This window comes from Sarcophilus harrisii, chromosome 1, assembly GCF_902635505.1.
Source record: "Sarcophilus harrisii chromosome 1, mSarHar1.11, whole genome shotgun sequence".
Lineage (NCBI taxonomy): Eukaryota > Metazoa > Chordata > Mammalia > Dasyuromorphia > Dasyuridae > Sarcophilus > Sarcophilus harrisii.
In genome coordinates this window covers 104,328,313-104,354,377 of record NC_045426.1, presented here as the reverse complement: position 1 = coordinate 104,354,377, position 26,065 = coordinate 104,328,313, and the positions used below count along the sequence as shown (strand labels likewise).

The 26,065-nt window shown below is 32.6% G+C and overlaps 1 protein-coding gene across 3 annotated transcripts in view; it reads right to left on the bottom strand.

Moving 5' to 3' along the window:
- BNC2 (basonuclin 2) overlaps nt 1-26,065 on the bottom strand; it is a 505,888-nt gene that overhangs the window by 320,456 nt on the left and 159,367 nt on the right. The window contains exon 1 of one of the 3 annotated variants that reach the window (XM_031961504.1): nt 2,288-3,587. The exons of the other annotated variants lie outside the window; for them this stretch is intronic. Coding sequence (XP_031817364.1) covers nt 2,288-2,290 — 3 coding nt within the window. The 5' untranslated portion in view covers nt 2,291-3,587. Of the gene's footprint in view, nt 1-2,287; nt 3,588-26,065 lie in introns of those variants that run through there. 3 annotated transcript variants of the gene reach the window in all.

Genomic DNA, 26,065 nt, shown 5'->3' with positions numbered 1-26,065 from the left:
TCACTGTCCACGATTGGGAGGCAAAAAAATGTTACCAATTTATAAATCCAAAAAACTTGATCCTCAATGGCATTTTAAGATTAAACAATGCCATATGTGCTTCAGTGAAGATCTTAATGCTTTTGGAATTAAAAAAAAATCATTTCATAGGTTTTTACTCAGCTCTATGGGTTATTATTCAGCATATTTAATTTTTCATCAATAAGAAGAAAAAAAAAAGATATGCAAGTTAATCCAAATAGTAGTAAGAACATAAGGAACCTATGTTAGTCAACAATGCCTTTTTTTTCCCCCCCAAAAGGATAAGGAAATAATTATTTATAGAACACCTACTATGTCCTAAGTGCCTTTCCTAAATATTATCTCAAGAACATGTCAATATAATGTACATGTTTAACAATAAGAACTTCACTTTGGAAAATATATCACAAAGAAATGCATTTGTCTCATGCTGGAATAGTGACTTTGGAAGTTGGTAACAACTAAGAAATCTGTATAATCTGCTATTTCTTGAATGGGATGACAACATATATTTTCAGAATATTTCCCAACTACACAGTTGTTGTTTTTAATTGGGTTCAATTATATAATTGTTCTATTACTTAGGAAATAAATATGTAATAAAAGCAATGAAAAATGGGAGTATTTAAGTTTTGAATGTTTCAAAAAAATCATATTATAAAATTTGTGACTTTCAAATTTGAGAAAGAAAGCTCCAAATACATACAAACTCAAGAATGTAAAATGGGAGGAAAATGCTTAAAGTAAATCTAGTTTAAAATATAAGGAAATGTTAATGAGCTCACCTAAAATTGGAGGGGCAAAGTCAATATATGAATCATGATTTTAGATAGAGCTGATTGCTGCTGAGTTTATGACCTTCCATAGACTGTCAATATAATTGTTAAAACCCACCATGAGCATAGCTAATCAGATAAAATTTATGTTTATCTGGCAAAAATCATAGTTTTTACAGAAATGAATAAATCATTTATTCAAACATTTATGAATCATCTTAAATTTTTCCTCATCAAAAAACTTAATATGTAGGCTTACTGCCTATTTATTTATGATTTGTGTTCTCAGCTTATATTCTCAACATTGTGTAACATTTTTAATTCTGATAAATATTTTTTGAAAAAAAAAAACTTATTTTTCATCAATGCAAAATTGTAACCTACTTTAAAATTATCTTAACATTAGATTTTTTTTAGATATCAACATAAGACTTATGTACTTTTTAAAAAGCAATGAATGAATAAGTACATTGATCTATCTACAAAATAAGAATTCAGATTTGAAGATAAAATAGCAAAGAAAGGTAGTTCCAGACTTAAAATCAAGAAAAGCAAAGTTATGGAGTATTTTAAGGAGTACCTAAGCTAAGATAGCCTATGTTTTTATATCTATTTCATCAAAAAATAAATGCCAGAATCTTTGAGAAGTAAATACATACCATCAGAAAACTTTTATCATTCTCCATATTTTGAATTTTACAAACGTAACACATGGCAGTAGATGTGCAATTTGGAAATGGAAGGTAAAATGTGCATAGTGTGTATTCTATCTAATGTCTAATCTAAAAAATTCCAAAGCATTAAATTTCAATACTCAGAATTGCTTTTTTTCATTTTTGCATTAAGAATTAACTACAAATTTTACATAAACATTATTTTAAAAAAAGATAAATCACATAAACAGGTCCTAGCCTTTAACAGAAACACAGACACACATGGATTGAACATCCCATATATATAGATACACATCTATATCTATCTATATATGCACACACACACACACACACACACATATACAGACATACACCCACACACAAAGAACATGGTGAAACTGGTAAAATTGCATTTGGGGAGGAGGGAAAAAACCATTATGTAATGCCTTCAAGAACAATCTCAAGGTCTGAAAAATCCTAAAAACATAAAAATACTAATGTGGTTTCACAACAAAGTTCCTTTACAAGGACCACACACCCACATGACTTGCATCTTTTAAACTGTCCTATTTCTAGAATGCCTGCCTTTTCTTCTTTTTTTAATCACGCTAGAACTCTTTGGCTGCAACTAAATTAGATGGTTCTGTTTAGCTCATCTGAATGACCCTGCTCCCCCAACCCCCTCCAAGTAGCGAATTCAAGTTTGTTTGTTTTTTCCCCAGTCAGTTCTTTGACTCCTAAACTGTATCTCTCTCCCTAAAATAAACCATTATTATAAAGAGATGGTTAAAAAAATGTAAAAAGGAATGAGGGAGTAGTAATGGTAACATACAGTACCATGAGCTGCTTTGGCCTCCCAGTCAGTGGTGTACAGTTAACAGATCACTCCTGGCCTTCAGCAGACAGCAAAACACAGCTCTGGGAAGGAGGGAAGGAGGATGGGGGAGGGGGGTTCATCTGGCAGTTTACACAAGAAGGCAACTCAGCTCCGTTCTGGCGCATTCCTTCTCTCTATCTCCCAACCTCTTTGCGTGTGTCTTGTCATATTTTCTTCAGCTGTTAATTGTCCAGACTGCGAGACTTTAAACAGCCACAGTTTAGGAAAAGCGAAACCCTTCTAAGTGACTATCACAGCAAATCAGCTTCACGCTGGTGGGTAAAATTTTCCAAGGGAAGTGTTCTTCTGATAGTTCCTGAGTCTCTAAGTCACCCACCCACCCCCCTCCTTCCCCACTCTCCGCCACACACACTCCCCTTGAGGGCTAAATGCACTTGTGGCAATAAAACATTCATGCGACTTGGAATTTTAACACAATGCCATTTCCCTAGTTTAACCTGAAAGGAATGCACTAGTCACAACAGACTACATCATCTCGCCATTAAGCTTTGCCAAGGAACCGCTCTTTTGGCTGTGCTGGGCCAGCTTTGACGGGAAAGGAGTACACAGACCCACACACAGAGCACAGAGGGGCCACCTCTGCTTCCTCAACCTTATCCAGCAACACCCTGCTCTTAACCATGACCCCTGACCCCCCACCCCCCAGCATTGTGATAGGCTTGTGATGCATGTGTCACTTTGGAACTTCTGAAGTCACAACACTGGGTAAGCAAGTCCAGTGTTCCACTAATTTGCTGCTCTGTCTCAACAGGCACTTGGCTTATTGCCAAGAGTCCTTTTTAAATTATTATTGCCACTACTCAAAGTTGTATGCTTAAGTACAGGGATGTTTATTTCCTCCTTTCTTTAAAAAAAAAAAAAAATACATTTGCATTCAGTAATTAGGTTATGATTACTGACAAAACAGTTTGCTTAGGGGACTACTTATCAAAGCTGACAGTACTTTTGAATTCTAGTAGCATTTAATTTATATTTTCTTTAGAAACACATACAACACAAAAAATAAATATCCCTTTGATTTCTCCTGGGAACTTTGGTGGGAAAGTCAAAGGTGTTGAGTAGTAAAATATCTGTACTTAGCATTTGCAGTAGCTAGTCAGCTCAGTTACAAGGTAAAGAAGTAGGAAAGCTGAATCCCAGGAACTTAGATTTAATCATTTATTTATAGCACACCAAGATTTTTTGATCGCTAAGAATATATTAGAAAAGATAGTAAGAAAAATATATATATATATAGCAAAAGAAAATAAGAACACTGCAAAAAAAAAAAAAGACTTTCTATTTAGGACAATTTTTTTTCTTAAAATTGTGTTTATTATTTTAATGCCTCATTTAACTGACAACAAAAGAGACTCATTTACCGTAGTCTAGTGGAAATCATATTGAACTACCATGAGAAGACACAAGTACTAGCTAGAACACTTAACTAACTTGCTATGAAACCCTTAACCTCTAGTCTCAGTTTTCTAATCTATAAAATGACGGAGCCGAACTGGATTTGATACATATAATCCATTTCAGCTTTGAATTCTCTGATTTTTATGATGTGAAACCAATCCTGAGAGAGGACCAGGTAAAAAAGGCCTTACCCAGCCCAACTTCTCAGAGCCACCACAAAGGATCCCTACAAAATTTACTTTCTTTTTTATTCATACATATTATTAAAGAAACTGTCTTTGTCAATTTTATAATCAACTATTTCAATTCCTCTTTTTCGGAGACAGACCCTATTATTCATTTATTCATTCATTCATTCAGCTTTTGAACTCAAAAGTATGAAGTTGCTTTTCCATACTCCCCAAGGATATTCCATATATTTTAGGTATTGCCAGGTAAAAACTCTGGTTGAAGCTACCACAACTTCCACTCCAGTTCCCAAAACTGAAACTATCACCTGCATGATTAAATTAATCTCCAGCGGCTCAGTGCACTTCTGTTATAATAACGTAACAGAGATAAATACATCTGCATAAATACCATATCAGATGTACTTCACCAGGGTGTCTCATGTTTATGTAATACTAACACAGTAGGGCATATTTATTTAGAGGTCCTAGTGAGCGTTGCTTAACAAGTTAATATGCACTTAAAAATAAAACTGAATTGCCTTCTTTAAGCCTTATTTTTGTCTTCTTAGTAACTAGAGTTAGCCTTGAACATAACTTTCTTTTTCTTTAAGTAGACATTATCATGACCTGAGAGGTTACTCTTCCTCTTAGAAGGGTCATGATATTTTTTATACTGAGAGATCCACAATTAGAAAACCAAGATACATACATGTCATACTAACGTATATATATATAAACTCTATATGTGATGATTATTAAAACAAATATTAAGTGATAGTTTCAAATAAAATATTCTCAAATCATGCATAAATTAAAGAAATTCAGATGTATACTTTTTTATATTTCACATAAATTCATATATTAAGCATTCATTCAGATTACAGTCATGCTATAGCTAGTGAGAAAATTTTTAGATCGGGGAAGGAGCTACACATACAAAAGAAGAAAAAATAATTATTTATTAAAAAGTGTAGATTTTTGTTCATGTCAAATATACTGGCTCAACTTCAGGAGAAGGAAAATTTTTCTGTACTAATTAAGAATTAGTTGGGGAAAATTTTTATAAATTATTTTGTGAGAAAGAGAAAAGAATTTAGTGAAACAGAATGTTAGACTTTGAGTCAAGAAAGACCTTTCCTGCCTTTAGCATTTAGTGACTATGTCATCTTAGATAAGTTATTTGAGCTTTCTGTGCCTGAATTTCCTCATCTGAAAAAAGGATTATAACTAGGGAATCAACGTTAGATAATTTTTGTGACAATCTAACAAGATGAAATGTACAAAACACTTATTATATAAACCTTAAGACATTCATTAGTTGAACTTCTTCATAATAATTATCAATATACAAAACATAAACAGCATTTTGTTTTAAACAAAAAACAACGATCAATTTCACGATTAATAGTTTTCATTACAAGTAATTAAACTTTTCTGCTACATGATTTGGGGTCTACTCATTTTGAATTAAAAAATCATATATTACTAGAAACAGAAAAAGTGGAAATATTTAAAACATTAAAAATACTAATAATCCAGCATATCTGTAAAATGTTTTAAAGTCCTGAAGTATAACAGAAATATTAATTTATTAATGCTTTCATTGAGAACTAATGAATATGCGATTATCAAATTTTTGGTGCCAATGGATGATTTTATTAATCCTTTAAACAAAAGTAATTCTTTCAAATTTTGATCAAATTTCTTCTTCATAACAGTTTCAAAATGCTGATTTCATTTCTATTACCTAATAAATAAAAAAACGCATAGAATTAAAACTTCTCATTACTTCCTTGACATCAAAGAAAATAAACATGATTTCTCATCAACCTAGAGAGTCCACAAAACATTTGAATGATTATACACATGTACATATGTTAACTTATTTTACTCTGTCAAGCTCCATTTGGTGAACTAGGATTAGCTAAAATAACACTATGTTGGAGGGAAGGAGTGGCAGAGATGAAGGCAAATGCAGACTAAAACCCTGTGTGTGTGGCCAATACAGAAATGAGGAAAGGAAGGAGTGTAGAAGAATGACAATGAAGGAAACACAGAGAGACAGCATAAGAAGGCAATTAGTAAGAAAGATCTGTGGAAAAAAAAAAACAGGAAGACACGGGGGAAGAGAAAATGGAAGAAGGGAAAGAATGGGATAATAGAAAGGGAGAAGGATGCAGAGAAGTCACATGGAGAAAAAGTGAGTGAGAGAGGAAAGGGAAAGAGAATAGGAGCCCAAGAATACCACAGTGGAACAGGCAGCTGGCCTGAGATGCTAATTCAGCGCTTTAACAAATCAATGCCACTTGAAAAGTACAATGCGAGCCCTCACTGGGTAGATGTCAGGGGACTGAGAAAATGCATTCTCAAGTATTTCACATTAAGAGGGAATAATGTGTTAATTTATAACTCTTCACCCTATACACTTGGATTATCCATCTGTGTCAGCGATTTGACTTCTTAAATTTATCAAAAACATGAGCAAAGGGAGGCATCTTCTGCTTAACCATTGGGAAATAGAGGTTTAGGAAAAGCCTGTCCTGAGGTTCTTTTTGCTCTTCTCTTTGGTATTGGGGGGTATAAGTGGGGGTGACAGTATAGGGAGGTATATTGGAAGGGAGGGGAGAGGTCAGAGGACAAAAGGAAAACCTATGGTTTTGATAAAAGAGCAACCAAAAAGAGACTTGGGGGGGGGGGGGGATTTAGAGGGGAGGGAGGCTGGAGGAGAGGGAGTTGTGGTTGATTACACTGGGTACCATCCATCAAAAATGACAAAGAAGAGAGGAAAAACTTGAATCAGCAACCAGAACTACCAACATAAGAATTTACTTTACCTAAACTTAGTCAAGGCCTTAACATAGCCAATAGAAGTGGAGCTACTAATAACTGGATTGTAATTAAATTGTTCTGAATACAACTTAAGTTCTAAAAACACTGTCTATCAAAATAGGAAGAGAAAGGAGAACTAAACTTATTTTATTTGGTTTATTAACAAAACAATCAGTAAAGAAAGCTGACAGACTGTTCTCACATACATAAGTCAAATTAAATGAAGCACTTGTTCCTCTTTTGTTAAAATACTAATTCAATTCAAAATCAAGGCCTGAAAACAGTTTCTTAATTCTACTTTGATAGTTGATTTTTAACATGTAGATCAATTAAACAAACATCCTCAAATCTAATAAGAAACATTTATTGTAATAACTATAACTATCTTGAAAGCATGATTCACATGGAGCATTCTCATTCTGGGGATATTTTTGCTTCTTAAACATGAAGGACTTGAGTTTGAGAGATATGAACACTGCCAACCAAATAAATATCTTCTCAAGTAATTTGAAAATAAATATAACCAAAGTCTCTACCCTTACTCAAATTTCAGAACAAAAAAAAGAATAAGTTTCAATAAAACATTTGAATTTAGATCTTATTTTCCAGGATTATGAGGAAAGCATAGAAATAGCTGCTCTACTTTAAAAGAAAAAAAAAGGACAACTTTGTAAGTGTCCTAAGGTTCACGCTTCTGAACATTTTTCAATTATTTGTGCCACACATTGATGCCTAAACTCTATGGGCATTTCTCTTGCCAGTCCTACAACTGAAACAGAAACAGACATTCTCTTATTTTCAAGACATTCATATGTAAATACATGCTGATGAATGGAAATGAGATGCTATACATGATGGGTAATGCTCTACATTTAGTACATGTGAAAGTTACCTCACTCACTGAACCTCTAGTCCCTTCCCTTCCATTATAGAGGAGAAGATAAAAATGAAAGACGACAGTGGGCCTTCCATAAGTTTCTAGAGGTTAAATATATTCTCAAAGAAAAATGTATGAAAGAAAACTAGAGTTCTTTTATATAGGATTTCTTACGGCTTCTTTATAGTTTTCTTTGTTCTAGAGAGTTTAGTTTTTAAATGTATATTTAATTTTGATCAGAAACTCAAATTGTAAATCTTCAGTAGTTGTTATAGTTGCCCTGGATCAAAGGATCACTATACCCAAAATAATGTAATAATTTAATGAATGTTTTATTTCTTCCAAAACATAAAATTATCTTAGGAATTTCCTTATTTCATGATGATAAACTAGCTTATTTCCCCTATCATAAAACCATAGGAGGCTTCCAGAATGAAATACATTGGAGATGTGTGTGCAAAAAGGTAAGCAATCGCATATTTACGTTTTAAAAGAGTGCACTATTTGTTTCTCCACAGTAGGAAGTCACCCTGTCCTTGTTTTTTGCATGAATTATTCCCGTCTGTCCTATCCAGGCTGCCCCCTAATATAAGCTATCTATTCTTATCATTATAGTACAGTTAATCCTCTTCCCCCTCCCACCACTCCTCCCATCCCCCAACTCACCTAAAGGGTTAAAAGACTAGAGTACATTTGTGACTTGCCAGTGACATATAATACCCAGGTCCTTCATGCAATCAACTTTTACTTGACATGTATTTGCTCATCACAGGACCCGCATTACTACTGGGAAAATGAAGAAAAACCTAAATTAACACTTGACATTCAATATGGTCAAGTCCTTAATTGGCTGGGCTTCCTGAGAAAGCAATTTTCTATTCCCCAAACTGTTCGTGTGTCATGTGTGGAGTGCAGCTCTTGGCCATCACTGCTGTCCCTCGCTCACTCTAATGAGAGCAGATGAATTAGTGCGACGTGACCCGATTTGAACAGGGCTTCTTCCTCCCCTCCCCCCAATCCTTTTCCTATACCAGTGACAGCTGTGTGGCAGGGCGAAGAAAGACGAAGAAATGCTACTGCAAAGAATCCTATGAAGGATAACAATTTTTTTTTTAAATGGATCATCAACATTTTTTTGATACCACTGGAAACTGGTCATTTAATTGGGGAGGAGGGGTAAGGGGGCTGCTGTTAGGAAGATCAAGGGAATTATCTAAATATGGTTGATTTGGGTTTGTATTAACTTTCAGCATCTCACTCCTGTTTAGTTTCAGTATTAGATTGTAAAAGTCTAATTAAAATAGAATTTACATTCATTTAAAAAATTAAAGATTATGGAGAATAGGTCACCTAGCAAAATGAACAGTACTGTGTTTTGGCTTTAGGGAATTTTTTTTTTTTTTTTGAGGGGGAAGAAATATATCTATCTTTTGGTAGCAAATTGCCTTTTTTAACATTGTGTTGAGGACAGGGGCTGAGGGTGGAGGGCAGAATGCAAGAATAAATTCCCAGTATAATCACCTAGCACAGGTTTGTATTTCTGGGCTATCCTGATTGGCATTCTAAATGATCCTGTTTGGTTACAGTAGCATTTAATTTCTAACATAAATCTGCATGGATTTGACTCTTATTTGTTGAGGAAGGATAACCATTATGCCTTGAATTGCACACCTTGCTGGCAAGAAAGAATCAGACCCAGTCAGAGATGCTAAAGTAAAAGAAATATATTTCCAAGTGCATATTGTTTGTTTCATTTCTAATATTAATGGGGACCAAAGAAAATGCCTATATTGTTCTGCTAACCCAAAGTTTAGGAAAAAAATCTTAGGGGTTACATATTTCAATGATAACTAATTTGTCTGAAACAAATAGCCAAGCAAAATGCCTAAGGATCTCATTACAATGGGCTTTAACTCATCTTACTTAGGTGAGACCCCCAAACAATGCAATATGTATATAGAAAGCCAGAAAATCTTGTGTCAGAAAATCTGTTTAAGTATGCAATCTTCAGAGATAGTAGTTACAATGTAAACTTGTTTTAATATGCAGTCTGCCTAGAAGAAGCATCAAATGGCTTGACCATACCCCTCTATAGCCCTGACTCTGACTTAGAAATGTTATTTCAATAATTACATCAGAAGGTTCTTGTGAGGAAAGCCCTTTATAAAATCTAAAACATTACAAAAATGTGAGCTATGAATTAATCTTAAGTGATGGCTACATTCTATGAAGGTAAACCAGGATTTTATAAAAATTACACCACTATGACCACCACCATCCTACCACCCAAGTCAACAACTGCTGTTTACACACATGCATATACATATACATACATATACACAACATGTGCACATACATGTAATGATTTATAAGCATAACATCAAATTATAAAATGTTCTTCCATTTTTTGCATTTTAACAAAATATAATTAAAGAATTTTCTATTTTGTTTTAATATAGCAATTCATAACCACCAAAGATTTCTTCACAAAATATACAGATACATGCATATACTTATACATATTGAAAGACAAGTTTTCAAGCTAATATAAATCACTGAAGAACTTAAAAAATTAATTCTTATACTTGTGGGAACATTCAGAAGATTCAGAAGTGTGAAAGAATAAACTGTTTTAAAAAATCTATACTTAAGATTACAAAATTTTCCTCACAGCAATACTAAAGGAATGCTTTATTTTCTTCATAGTATTGATAAAGAAACTAAGCTTTAGAAAGGTGAGTGATATAAAACTGCATATTGAGGAATTCCAATCATTGTTTGGCCAAAGTGTTTTTACTTTAAATAGCTATCCAGGATCTTTTCATATCATAAGTTATGGTAATGTTACTATTTTACTTTTTTTCCTCCATAACAAATAGTCAAAAGGAAAAAAGAATATAGATGGATAGATAGATAAATATAGAGATAGAGATAGAGATAGAGATAGATAGATAGATAGATGATAGATAGATAGATAGTATTTTGGATAGACAATTGAACTTGAACTCAGAAAGACCAGGATTCATTTCTAGATTCTGACATATTTAGGTGTATGGTCAATGAGTAAATCACTGAACTTCTCTGTACCCCACACATCTCAGATCAAAAATGTGATGAATTTCTAATATGTACCAGTGAATAGCAACAGAGGTTTCCCATCCTGATGAAATGAAAAAGTGAGGAGGATCTCTCCCTTATCCTATGTCTACCCTCCCAAAAAGCATCTTCTTGGTCATTTTATAAAGGAAAAAACCCCTGCATTTTGAGATAGTATACTAAGTTTAACATATCCAGTTAATTGCTACAAATAGTAGAATCATCACTGAGAAACAAAGGGCAGTGTGATCTAATGAATCGCTTCATGATGACCTTTGAGATGCTGACTAGTCCGTCTAGTTCCGTCTGGGAGATGCATGGCTTAGACAAGGATAGTTTATTAACTGGAGTAGAGGGTGAAGACTACAAAGTCATTATAAATTTGAAAAAGGCTAGACCTTTCATTCCGGAAACTTTAGGATACTTCTTCCCCAAAAGAATATTATACATATTAGGATGGATTCACCACTTCTTCTCCTCTTTAAAAAAAAAAAAAAAAAAAAAAAAAGATGATATGTCTTCTTGTTTTAGAATATAATAGTTCACACATATGTAATGCTTTAAGGTTTAAAGACATTACGGCGAAATCACAATATAAGTGTTCTTTACACTCAGCTATACTACTGAAGTGTGTGTACTTGATAATATAGTGGATTATAGCACAGATGGGGGAAAAGGCCAGCTATGACTTGAGCACTTAGAACGCAGTTGAAAAAAGAGTTTGACATTTTCACAGAGTGTTCAAATTAAATATGGCCAATGCATGGTTGAGGTGGGGGATGGGGTGTGAGGAGAGGCATCCATCTAACCACTGATTCATCATCAACAGATTTGACCTATAGGGAACAGAGGGCAAGGAATGATAGATCAGAGAAATGACTCTGACAGACTAGGAATTTTCTTCATGTACTGCTTATACTAGGACTAGCCTTTAGAAAGTTTTTTGGGTTTGGGGTTGGGGTTTTTGTTTGTTTTTATTTTGCCTTTTTTTTTTTTTTTTTTTTAAAGAAAGAAAGTCAATTGTAACTACAGCAAAATGACAAGCTAACCTCAACATTTTGTTAGGGATGAACACTTTTTAAAGCTCATTAAAAAAAAAAAAAGGGAAAAAAAATTTTGAAATGGTTCTCTGGAATGTTAATAATCCTTAGTACCAAAAAGTTTAAAAAGCTGTGTGTGTGTGTGTATATATATATATATAGCTCTGATACATGGCTGAACACAGTCAGAGTCCTAAGAGGAGTACAAAGTAGTATACTACAATACAGCTGATGGCTGCGACTGTCATGCCCGTGCCAAATATGTCAACCCAGAAAGAGCTGCATCGGTAGCTCTAAGATATGTAAAATGGAAAGGATTTTTTTTAACTTATTTTGAACCAAAAAGAGTAGCTGGATAAAGTTCTCTATACAGGTTGCCCAAAATGTTTATTCTATTTTTTAAAGTACAAATGTAGGCCAATCATTCAGCTTAACTTAGTTTATATTTTACCATTTTAAGAAAACATAAACCCAGTGAGGAGGGAAATAATTGCTTAAAAACAACCTGGCACAAAAAAAAAAAAAAAAAAATGATTTTTTTAAGCACTAGAGACTTTCTGGCAAAGAAAAAGCACAAATGGTGTTTTATGAAAATTAATACCATCTACAAGAATATACCCTCATTTTACTCCTCCCGTTCCTATCCTCCCCAAGCCTCTTCTTCCCTCCCTGGTATTAAAGATATTCTATCTAATTCCCAGTGGAGAGATTTCTAAAAGTGGTAAGTCACAGCTGTGTTGACATAGACCTTCTTGAATATGGCATACCAACGTCACCCCAACACACTTACAGATGCCTCGTTACAAGCTGCACCAGTCAATTGACTTGAAATACCTGACTTAACTATAAAACAAACTGTTAATCTCTAGTCTTTCCTTGAGTTCAGCTCTTCTCTGCAGTTTTGGAACTAAACCAACACCTTGTGATGCTTCTTTCTATCACAAAGAGCTCCACTCTGATTGGTATTTGACACTATCCAGTGACTGCTCAATGAGACTCAGATAGCATCTAGCAACACCTCAGTCCAGTTTGCAGATCATTTTAAATGAGATATTCTTGATTCCTGTTCCCACAGAAATCAATAGCAGAATGACCTTCAATTTAAAATACAAACTAATTAATTACTTGTTCTGTTGAAAATGTTGATATCTGATTTACCTGGAGAATTTCAATTATGAACAGATTATTTCTTTAAAAAGGCCCTTCAAAAAATATGGACAGGTACTGAAAAACACATCTTATACAATATAAATGATATTTTCTTAAAGTAGATAGTTATAAAAGTATTCCTTATTCCTGTATTCCTTACAAGTATTAATATGGGGAAGTTACCCCCTTGTGGTCCATTTCCTCTTGGTGACATCATAATCAATTGCCTTGTAAATTAAAGCAATCCCACAAACATACATAACCAAGAACCTATGGCTTTGAGGTGAATTGAAAAGCTTTTTTATTGAGTGTAGCTAACACAACAGTTAATGACCAAAATCTCTATTACAATGAAAGATAATTGTATAACTCAATTTGTAAAAGATTTTCAACTGCTTTGCTTTATAACTTCTAAAATACTTGAGTAGTTATATTTATATATATATATATATACATATATATATATATATACACACACACACACACATATATATATACGTAAAATACTATTTTGAACCCCTTTTTTATTCATTCTCAATTAAACATTATATATACATCACAAGAAGAGCTACATAGAATCAAAGCATATTCACTCAAACTTACCATCTATTATGTTCAAGGCACCGTGCTAGGCAATATGGAAAATACAAAGGTGATTAATTTCTATCCTTAGTATCAAAAGTTTAAAAAGTAGTACACATATAAATAGTCTGACATATGGCAGAATACAGTCAAAGTCATAACAACAGTACAAAATAGTAAGAGAGTTTAGAGAAGGAAAAACTTAAGGATAAAATCAAGGAAGGCTACATGAAGAAGGAGAAATTTCAGGTAGCTTTATGAAAGTGAATGAGAGAGAAGTGACGATGGAACAGGAACACTCATTGCACACAAACTGGTATAAAGCAAGTAAAGGCAATGGACATGGGAAAAATGTGAAACCAGTTTAGGGAACAATGAATAGTTGAATTTTATGGGAGTGAAAGAAGGTTGGTTTGAAGGAAGGGGAATTAATGATCAAAATTATGTTTTGGGAATATTGCTATGGCAGCTATATATAAGATTAAGTAAAAGGAGGAACAACTAAATCAGGATAGACCAATTTAGAGACAAATTCTATTCTCTAGGTGATAGGTAATAAGAATAATATTGGTGGCAGAATAAGATGATGGCAATAGGAACAGAGGGACAAGATTGTATTTACTGCATATTAAAATCAATTAATGAGAAAACCGACTATAACATGGAAGGAGAAGAAATCCTGAAAAGCCATCAATGAACACTTCAAGTATTATAGCCAGCATATCTTCTTTAAAAAATGTGAATACAAGGTTTAAAAAAAGGATAATTCAGTTAATTCCTATAGAGAAAAATATATTCAATGCAGCAATAAGTACTTCATTCAAATACTATCTAAATGAATGCTAAACTACATTTAAAAGGAGTTCTATAAAGGTTATCAAAGGAATAGTGTTCTGAGAACCTGGTTGCACAGCAATAAAAAAAAGCATGTGACAGTTTTGTTTCAAAATACAGTTGTATAAAAATCAAGTATAGATCCAAAAGGAACCACTTTTTAAAAGTAAGAAAAGTCTGGAGCACACAGAGTAGAAGTTCCATTGATTCAATGTGTTCTCCCTTCAAGTTGGATTTCACATTAACCATAGGTTGCCAAAGGAAAATGCACTCGTTTACCAGGGCAGTGTGGCCTTATGCAATTCATTCTCTGAGTATCTCAGCCTTTCTTATTTGTAAAATTGGGGAAACAAAACCTGAACTACCCAGTCTTTAAGTTGTTATGAAGTACATTTGAACCTTAAAAATACCCTAAATGTGTGAGCTTTAATTATTATATCAAGATCCTATTCATATCTATATCCACTTTGATCTCAGATAGAGCCGTTTTCAAAAATCAAGTATATAAAATGAATAAAAGCAGCTATAGAATCAATAGAAGATATATCTCTAAAAAGTAAATATTTATAATGTTCAAATACTATTACACACACAAACACACACCCCTTTATCATTTTATGACAATCTGAATCAACACTCAGGACATAATCTGGCTTTTATGTAAGTTACAAATATACATTTTTAAATCACAGTTTGCACATGCAGCATTGCCATGTGCACAACATATGATGACTACAAACAGGCTAACACAGATGTCTTTAACAAGAAAATGTGTTTCTAAAGGCAGACTACTATCATAAAGTTAATCTATCATGCATTTTTGTAGGTCCTCTTTGTCATACCTGAAAGGCACTGAAAAAAAAATCTACTAGGGCGTATTTAGAACTAGTAACACTGCATGTTTTATTGCACATATAAATATGTGCAAATACACAGACACACAAACATCACATCTCTACCAAGTTGTAGTTTTCACAACAAAAACAAAAATTCCCCAGTAAAGGCGTGGGGTGAAATGAATATTCACCTCACATACCTGTACTCAAAGATTGGGGTGGGGATTTGGAAAAAAGTACATCTAAAGCAAAAGATGGCATAAAATGCAAGAAAATTTTATGTAATGTATGTTATAATCAAACTTCAATGTTTTAATATGGAAAATATAGCAAAATATAGATCACATATTTACTTGCACTAATTTCTTTAACTATGTTTCATTTGCTTGAAACATATGCTTGAAGATCGGAATGTATTTTTGTCAATTTATTTGTTTTTAAATAAAGTTCTTCAATGAACAACATTTTTTCATCTATACTTTCAGGTCACAATTGAACTTGTACTCATTTTCCCTCACAAACCAGATTTTTATTCTTAATTTCTCTGCTTCTTTATATAAGTAGAACACTTTTAAATCACAAAACTATAACAAATAATTGATTATGCTACATTTCTTAATATACAAAATAAAAATCAAGGAAGGAGCAGTATTTCTGTATAGCACATTTCTAAAAGAGTACAGGACATATTCTATTTTATGTGTATATAATTTATACAATGTTATATGCTGTATATTCTACCAGAATTGAAATTTTGTTTTCTTTTGTGAAAGTCTCTTGATATAAAAATAAAAATAGCCAATTGGACCTTAGTCATTAATTTGGTACAATTTTATATCTCTTATTTAATGACCTCTCAACATCCCTTGCTTTTAAATACAGTGGCACTTTGCACATACTAGGAACACTATTATTTTCAGCATGACCTTTACGATACTATGATTCAATATTACTTTTGCTTCTTTTTTATCTTCAACTTAAAGAGTACATTTTACATTTTGTCCCCCAAAGAAGAAAATGTTGATTAGAAAAGCTAAGGCTTCCAAGCTTCCAAGAAAACAGATGAAACTATTACAATGAATCTTGTAAATATTGACTTTTTGTTGGAAATTTTGAAGATCTTAAAACTTAGGGCTGAAAGATAATGTATATAAGATTTTTAAGTCTAATTCCTCCATTTTATGGATGAGAAAACTGATACTTAGAAAATCAAAGTGCCCTGCCAAAAGTCAAGTTAGTTAAGTAATGAGCAAGGATTTGAACCCGGCTTCTAAGGTTAATCTAGTAATCTTTAGATTGGCAGTATTAATTCACAATCACAATGATTAAAACTGATCTATGTAGTCTTCAAATATTTCTTTTTTGCTACTGCTATTGCTTTTTTGAACGAATGAAAATATTTCTATTGGATTTATTTTTTTTTCTTCTTTTTTTTCTCTTTTTTTTTCTTTTTTTTTTTTCTATTGGATTTAAGAGGAAAACCAAAGCAGTTTAAAAAAAAAAAAACGAAGTGAAAAGGTGCTATATAAATTTAGGAACTATTTATCCATTATTACTATGGAGGAAATCACAGATTATGAATCAACTAGTAATAATTGACAATTAACTTCTTTATTCCAATACTATTTACTCCTTAGTAGTGAGTATGAAATACCTCAAAGAAAATTGTACCTTAAGTCACAATTAAGCATTTTGTTTACAAAGACACACAAAAAAGACAGACTTAATTCTTTTTTTGGGTGATGTGGTGCAGAAGACAGTAATTTATACAAATAAAAAATAGATATGGCAACATCATAGAAATTAACAGAAACTAATTAAGTCCACACCATGTGACTATCATTAACTGACTGGCTGCTGGCTTACATGCAGGAAAAGTGTTTTTAATATAATGAACTTTCCCGTCTCTCTCTCTCTTCATGAGAGAACCTGGAATATATTATACACATATGAATGTGGCCTGGCTTGCAGGATATGGGATGTGCTTGCTATCAACAGATTAACACTTCATTTTCATTACCCTAATCTCACCACAGCCAGAGAACGCTCTCACTCTTTCTTATTTGAACAACAATAGTGCATGAAAAGCAGGCTGACAGACAGAAGGGGTTCATTAAAAGAACAAGGTCCTTATTCCCGAAACATATCTCACCTGTATTATCAGAAAGTTCTGGCATTCGAATCTGCTACTGAATCAAGCTGTCCCAGATGTCTGTATCTTTCTTAACTTCCTCTGTCCCCCCCTTTCAAGTTATTCTCTTTATAGCTAAAAATACCTCTCTCTCTCTCTCTCTCTCTCCCTCCCCCACCCCTTCTTCAAGAAATAACTCTTTGTGGTATGAGGGGATTTGTCACCTATTATAAAGGCTGTTAATCTCAAACTGTTGTTGTTGTTGTTTTAAGTTGGCCAAGAAGACAATAGGGCTGACTATGAAAAGAATTTAGGAAGAAAAATTTGGCACTAAAACTTAAGACATCCTCTATCTCCAATAAAATGCTTTCTAGATAGCTTCTATAGTATTTCAAGAGAACTGTAGTTTCCTTTTGTGAAAGTTTCTTAAATATTTGTATGGTAAATAAATGATAATATATAATAATGGTATTCCCAAAAAAGTGCATAGGAACTTCACTATAAAGTCATCCACCATCTTCAGGGCTGAACGCCATGTTATATATAGTGTTATAATGAAGTCCTTCTGGTGCTACTAATTAGAAAATCCCTTTGGATTGTGAGCATGATGGACACCACATTATACAGAATTCCACACTATAAACCCTGCTTTCAATGCTCTTGTGTACAAGACCAGCCTGTGAAAAGTCTCGTTTCCAAGTCAGAGATTAATTTAAACTGAAGATTATATGTAGAAAATATACAAAAAATATTTTTAAGGTCCTTTAGCAATTAAAAGCATCACCTTACTCTCGTACACAAAAACTAAACTAGGACATTTCCTAGTTCTCCAAGGATCACAGAAATAAAGACATCATTTTGCCACAAAGTGGACCTCTTTTTATTGTGCTGAGTACTTTCCTTAGAATTACATTTTCTTCAGGCTGAAGCTGGGTTTTTGTTGGAAGGTTTGTTTGTAAACTCTTTTTTTTGTTTGTTCCTCTTCCACTCTCTAATTTTTTTAATTAGATAAATATCATATAATTTGACAGTATGCGAGTTAAGTTCTGACACAGGATCAGACCTTGCAGTAAATTCTAGGCAAAGACCACTTTCATGAATGTATCCATTATATAAAGACTTATATATTTTCCTTGCAAATGACAGTCATATGCCACCAGCTGTAGCAGGCATTCCAACCGTGTCAACTGCTCTAGGGGTTTTAAACACTGGGCACAGTAGTGGATAGATAAATTGGGGTAACATAAACAACTACTTTTTGAATGATTTAAGCAACAAAGTATTCACTTTCATTTATAATCCTACATACACACACACACATGTACGTGTGCACATATACATACATACATATATATGTAATTAAACCCATGCTAATGGAATTTCATTTTAATATTAGTTTTGTTATTATATTAAGGCAGCTGAAAGTAATTATTTTTATATGTGCAATCTTCATTAGATTGGGGTTTTCCTCTCAGGCATGTAGTTCAGACATTCCAATCATCAAACAGAAGTCTTGAAGAACTGTCTGGAGAACAAATAGCCACTAAAAGCTACTTTAATAAAGTTAAAAAATTCATGACACTCACACAAAAGCACAGCAGGTACAAAACTGGGAAATACGCTCTCCCTACAAACATACTTTACTCTTGTCAATCCTAACAACAATATAAAAGTATATGAACTTCTCAATGTAAACTACATCTTTAAATTAAAATTCCAATTATCACTTATTGATGTTAATTCAATTTTGTCTTTTATACTTTTTGATGTTGCATTTATCTCTTAATTATAAGATCTCAGAATACCACTGTTTCAAATAATTTCATTTTTATGTTCATATTTTTTTAATCTGAACAAAAGCTCATATTATTTAAATAAAATTCTATCACTAAAAAATAATAATTCTCTTTTAAAAATAAAAAGAAATCACAAAATTTCTCTATAACTGTTAGGTACTTTCTTACACAGAATAAAGATCAAATTAAGCTACCTTTCAGCACTTTTGAATGATAAGCCTGGACATCTGGTCACACATTTTTATCATGCCTTCACTTATAGGAACACTTACATAGCAAAACACAGACTGTCCTCATGTCAACACCTATACACAGGAACCTCTAGAAACGATGCTTTTACTTCTATTCCTATACCAGAATAAACTGCTGGCAAGACAACTGGGCTATTTGATTATACCAAATTTCAGATATATTTTGAACTTTTCTATTGACTTTTCTATTTGTGAGAAAACTACCAATGAAAAGAGAGAAGTGGTAAAGAAATGGATTCTTCCATTTAGAAGATAGAAGATAGAAGAGGAGAAAGAGAACATGATAAAAGAGATATTATAGTAGGATGCTGAAAGTAAAGGAGAACAGATGAGATTAAATAGTTGCTTAGATTTTTTTGGACACATTCTATAAAAACAAGATTCTAAAATCATAAACCCTTAACAAAGAATAGCAAAATGGTGTTCTGATCCAACACACTGAATAAGTTACTAAGTATACTAAAAAGAATTGATTGCTACTCAACTAATAATAGCTACTAAAGATTTTTTTTTTCATTTTCTTCACCAATAAAAATTAAAGCTAAAAAATTAAAACTTTAAAAATGAAGTTTTTAAAAGATGATTATTCACTTACTGTATTAGTAAAGTTGAAAATTAAAAATCTAGACTAGCCACGTTAAGTGACATGTTCTTCAAAAGGAATTTATATTTGGTATTAATTAAAATTATGTAAATGGAATAAGAATGCATGATTCTCTTTTTTTTCTTACCCTCAATCCCACACCTCATGGTATGGAAAATCCTCCTAAGATCATTTGAACAGAATGACAATGCATACTGTCCTCATCCAAATGAACTCAAGTCATCACTTGGAGTTGACATGTACTTTAGGAAATTTCCTGGGCTCTCTTTAGTAAAGTCACAAATTATAAAAATCATAAATACTCTTTCCCAAAACTTTCTTTAAGGGGAAGTGGAGTGGGGGGGGGGGGGGGAGAAGGTTCAAGGCTTAATTGCAGTGAAGAGAATGTTTTATAAAGAGCCAAGCACCTACAAGATTGCACAGACCTCTTTAGAGTTGGTGGAATGTCATCTACATTAGCTGTTTAAATTCTTGCCTGCCCACTTTCTTTTCTCTTCCTGAATAGCATTCAATCTTGCAAGAAGGGAAGGGGGGAAGGGAGGGAGGAAAGACCATTGCTCTTTTCTATACTTATATTTTTGCTGGTGTTAGGATCCTTAATGGCCATTTATGTACTTAATTATAAATAGCATATAATATATAACATATTTCATACATCCTCTTCTTACTCTTGACTGTCCTTATTCTTTACTCTAGAGTTTCTTTTAAAAGATTGAATTTCGGATAAATATCATCTCCTTCCCCTTTCCTTAAATCCTACTAGATGAATAGCACCAACCACAATTTGGAGACTAACTCCTTTTCTAGAATGAAAAAAAGGCATCAGCTTTTGTAAATAACATGAGAATAAACCATTTCCCATAAACTCCAACCAGCCATTGACTAACAGGCAAAGAGTTGACATCAGTTAGCACCAAGTATCAGCTTTGTAGTATGGAGGAGAATAAAGAAAATTCATTCTGAGCATACTATTTCTTCTACATAGCCAGATTCCAACCCAACCTAAAGGAAATCTTGGAACTCTAATACTATTTGTTCTTTTAGCAGTATACTAAGCAGCCAGAACCAATGAAACAATCCCCAAGAAAATTTTTGAGTTGGAAAAAGCAGCATACTATTCTTAAAAATAGGTTGTTTTTAATCTTCTTCACTGTCTATTCTATGAAGAGAGAAAATAAGTAGTCAGAGTGATTATTCTCTCTCTATACACAGATACAGTCATTTATTTAAATACACACACACACACACACACACACACACACACATATATATACACACACACACAAATATAAAATCTGAGACATGTTTTAAAGTACAACATTAAGATCAAATTCCAAGGTTCTCTCATAATCATTCCTTTTGCTATATATTCTAGAATCCTAAGTATGGAAAACACTTAAGCTCTGCAGTCCATTAACTATTTGCATTCATAAGAAAATTTCTGTAAAAAAGCTATGAAAATAACTAGCAAAAAGACTGTGCATAGTGAACATATTTTTAATCATTCTAGTGAAAATAGATATGGGGGAGGGGGTCACTAAAGCTTTTTTTTTGTTGTTTCTCTGAGTGAAGTTTATGACGCCAGCTCTATATCAGTAACAGACTGTTCCTTTGGAATCTGGACGCTGTGTCACAACGACCTGGCAAATTTTAGTGCTTCTGCTATCGCTATAGTCCTTGCAGTCTTGCCTCAGCTGTGACCCATTCACTTTTGCCCCAACTTCTTAGAGATGCCTTACTCAGCATCTCATTAGTTAGGGAGGATTTGCCTTGGCTCTTAACCCTGACACAGGAGTAGGAGGATCTGCTGCTGCTATATCCCAAATCTGTCCTGTCACTACATTAAATCAGATTCCCATAAAACTATGCATGAATAATTGGATTCATCAGAGAATGTTAAAATACGCACATAAATATAATTATGAGAAATGCCTGCAATTATATATGCAGTACATGTACCTGGAGATAAGTATTTTTCATCTGTCATTATCTGAACCCACCTTAGCAAAAGCTTTACAAATTAAATCCATATCTTTTACGTTTGAACAACTGACAAAATATATGTAAACATAAGCAAATGAACTAATTTCTTCAAAGCAGTTACTTGATATAAAAAACTCATTTAAATTACATTAAAAACAAATAGAAATGTTCCACATAATTTTGCTGTATAAAATATATATTACATAAATTATATACATAGATTGTATATTTGTATTTATACATACTCAAGATATACACACTGTATACTTTGCAATTTTGTTACAAATTTATATTATATATACATATATAAATGCACACACACACAAATCATAATAAACCTAATGTATTCTAAATTTTAACTCGTGCCCCCCACCCCCCAATAAAAATTTTAATGTCAAAGTTATACTCTTCTAGGGTAGATATGTATATAAATTAATATATGACCATTTAAAAAAATAAAACACTCAATGAAAAGCAACAAATGAAATTAGCCTATTAATTCAACAGGCTAAAGTTAAATGTCATCTAAGTTAATGAAGATATATATTTTAATATGAAGACTATAAGTTTGGGTAATGTAATTTTTCTTTATGATCACATGATTAACAAAACATACCAACAATGAAGTACAGTGTGAGGAAAGGGGAAGATGTAGAAAGATATTTGATGCTTGGTAAGAAAAGTTATTTTCAAAGATGATTAGGTATCAGTTATTATATTAAGGACCTATTATAATCAATGAAAATAAATCTACATTAAAAATAAATAAGCTTAATTTGGGCTAGAATATTTCTAGTCATAGTTTAATTCACAAAATGCAAGGAAAAAGCAGAATGAAATGTGCTGGAAGCCAAAAGTAAGTCTTTTCACTAATAAAAAGTATTCAAAAGAAAGATTTCTTTGAAAGGCTAAAAACTTAGACAATGCCATAATTTTCATCATAAAATAATGAGTCTACAAACTGAGTATATTTGCTTCTGTGCAAAGGAGGAGCTGCCAGAATGCTTGTAGAACAATTCATACCAAACATGTATTTCATATTGGTTCTGACACTGTTATTATATATTTCTTATTGTACATTTTATCATTTTCTCTGAAATATACCAGATTTTACATTAGGTAGAAAAAGTTTGCTTTATTATATCATATCTCTGGTGAACAGATACTGCTGTCTTAATGTAAGTCATTGATTTAATTTTTAGTTTTCTTGGTCTGCCCCTCACCTATCTAGAAAATGATTTCTCTAGTGATAACTAACACATCATGCTAATGAGAGAATCTAATGCACAATAGAAAAATGTCACTACTAATAATATTTGCATGAAGTTAAATAAAGCAACTGTAAGAAAATGTCAGACAGTTGTTCCTTAATAAGATACAGTTTCACAATAAAATTATGTTGTTAATTTTGTTACATCATTGGGTGAATCCTAAATTACTATATAATGATGCACAGAGTCATTTATAATTCTAATATACTCTTTCACTCATGCCTTAAAAGAGAACTTGTAGAAAAGATTTTACATTTTATTTGAATCTGGCTAAGTATCACTTCCCTTTTAATAAAACGGTAAATGTCTTTTGCATTTGGTGTCAACATGAGTTAAAGCCATGTCTCTGTTATGGTATCATTTCAGAAAGAACAGTATTTTGAAATATATCAGCCCTTGAGTTAACTAGAAGGAAAAAAACTGTACTATTCTGAAGAAACAAAATATTTGTGAAAGCAGGAAAAAAGGCCTAGTTTTCTTTTTTATATGTCAAAATCAGTCCATATTTTCTGTTGATAACAATACCACATAAGGCTAGACTAGTCAGAGTTCTGGACTCTGCCAGATTAGCAGGGAAGAGAGCAAAGGGTTTCTGGTCATTCTCGACCTGTCACTGATCAAAGTGACCCAAAGAAGAACTCCTTTTTACAAAAGTTAAGATTTATGCCCTTTAAGGTTATCAACCATTCTTCTGTATACAGAATGAAAATGACCCCTTTTAAGTGAATCATACTTTAATATGGTAGGGAGTAGGAGAAGGGGGGTGAGGGGGCAGAGAGAAATGTCGAGTGGCCAAAAAAAAAAAAAAAAAACACTATTTAGTCAAATTCTCATATCATGAACTTCTAGCAGATAATTTAGAAATACATCTCCATCCACAAATTTTCTTTGGAATGTGAGGCCTTTATATTTTTTTAAGCATTAGACAGAAGGAAAGATCTACATGTAAACAGATTCAAACTTACTCAAGTGAAAAGATCGGGGGAAAAAAAAATTCCTCTATCCCTACTTCCCCGTTACCTTTAGATACACAAAGCTAGATTATTCTATTTCAGCATTCATGGCAAATTTCCAATCTATAAGTTTTGTTATACTTATTGATAATGAATTCTTTATCATCTAAGTATGAAACTCTCTAAATGGTTTCTTGCTAAAGAATACTGCTTAATTTTTTTACATTTAAATAATTATGACAATAATAATTCAACTATTACCATCACAATTCATGCTATTTAAATAATCTTTGAAATGAAATTATTTTTGTACTGATTATGTGGCTATTTCATTCTGCATTACAGTATATAACATTCTTCTTGGAAATTGAAATATAATCAAAATATGAAAATATTTAGGATGATTCTGTACCTAAGGAAGTTGAATTCAGCATTTCAAACTTTTCTCTGCAGTATGGCAAAATTTAGCTTAATTTGTATATTGAAACTAATGTTTCTTTAAACCACAGAATTAAAGAAAGAAGAATTGAGTATTTCAGGAAAAAGGTCACTCAAAAATTAAACATGCTGAATCAGCATTGCTGATGAAGGGCTAGGGGAAACAAACATTACAGTATGTGAAGAAAAAACAACTTGAAGCTTACATATATTTGCAGTTTTGCTCACACATTGTTCAAATGTATAGCTAGTATACACAAATTAAAATGTTACAACAACCTGAACAAAAGTGTAAAGGAAGATAAAATGTTTCCCTGAAATAGGAAGTACATGAAAACTCACACCCCTCCTTGCATGCTTTGTAAAAATGCAAGCATGTTAAGTAAATATTTTATGGCAATAAAAAGGTGGGGGGAGGGGGGGAAGGAAACTATTTTAATCAGAAAATTAACAAAACATTGAAACATACAATTAAAGCACAAATGTTTAAAAATAGATGTTTATCATTCCTTTTTATAGGACTACTGAGTGTATACCAGTGTCTGATTCCATAGAATCAGTCATGCATAAAGCATTTCCATAAATTTCTTGTTTTTCTTCACATGAAAAGTAATACACTCACCTATGATCACAAAAACATAGATATACACACACCATACAACACCACAATATAAATATACATATACATATACATATACATATACATATACATATACATATACAACATTCAGCATCCTTAAATTTAGGGGAAATGGAATAGCAAAAAATAAAATTAAATGCTAAATATAAAAAAATAAGTGGTGAGTAAATTACTATTCTCTAAATGAGCTATTTCTAATAACTTGCTCTATTCTCTCCCATCTTTTGTTACAATTTTATGTTTGTTTAGTCTAAATATTTTCAATTAGTTAGAGCATGCTTAGATCCAAATCTAACTGCAAAGGGTCTAATGCCAAAGAGGCAATATAACACCATCTAGGTGGTTCAATAGCCATTTATCAATTGATCATTATCTTGATCTGGTTACATTAACTCCTTTGTAGCCACAGAGGAAGACTTCTTCATTTCCACCCCAACCCTTGACCTCAACAATTTATGAAAAATACAGAGAGGGGCATCTAATTCTAAAGTAGATATGTTATTTCCCCCTTGAATGTCAGAGCATCCTGTATCTTCCAATACACAGGAGAGAGCCAGTCAGTGCTGAATATTGCAACCTTAGGCTTCTCCTAGTGACACTCTACACTGAAAATGTACATCTGTACTAGGAAATGAACTTTAACTTTTAAGAATGGGAAATCACACGGAAAGAGTTGCTTATTTGGCTTATGTTGATTACATTTAAATGTCAGCTTACTGTATCAGCAGTAATCAGGGTCCCTCTACAGGATATATCAAAATATACCTTATTCAAATGCATTTATCCTGGCTTAGAATGGCAAGGCAAAAGCTCCTATCCTGAACAGATACAATAGATCT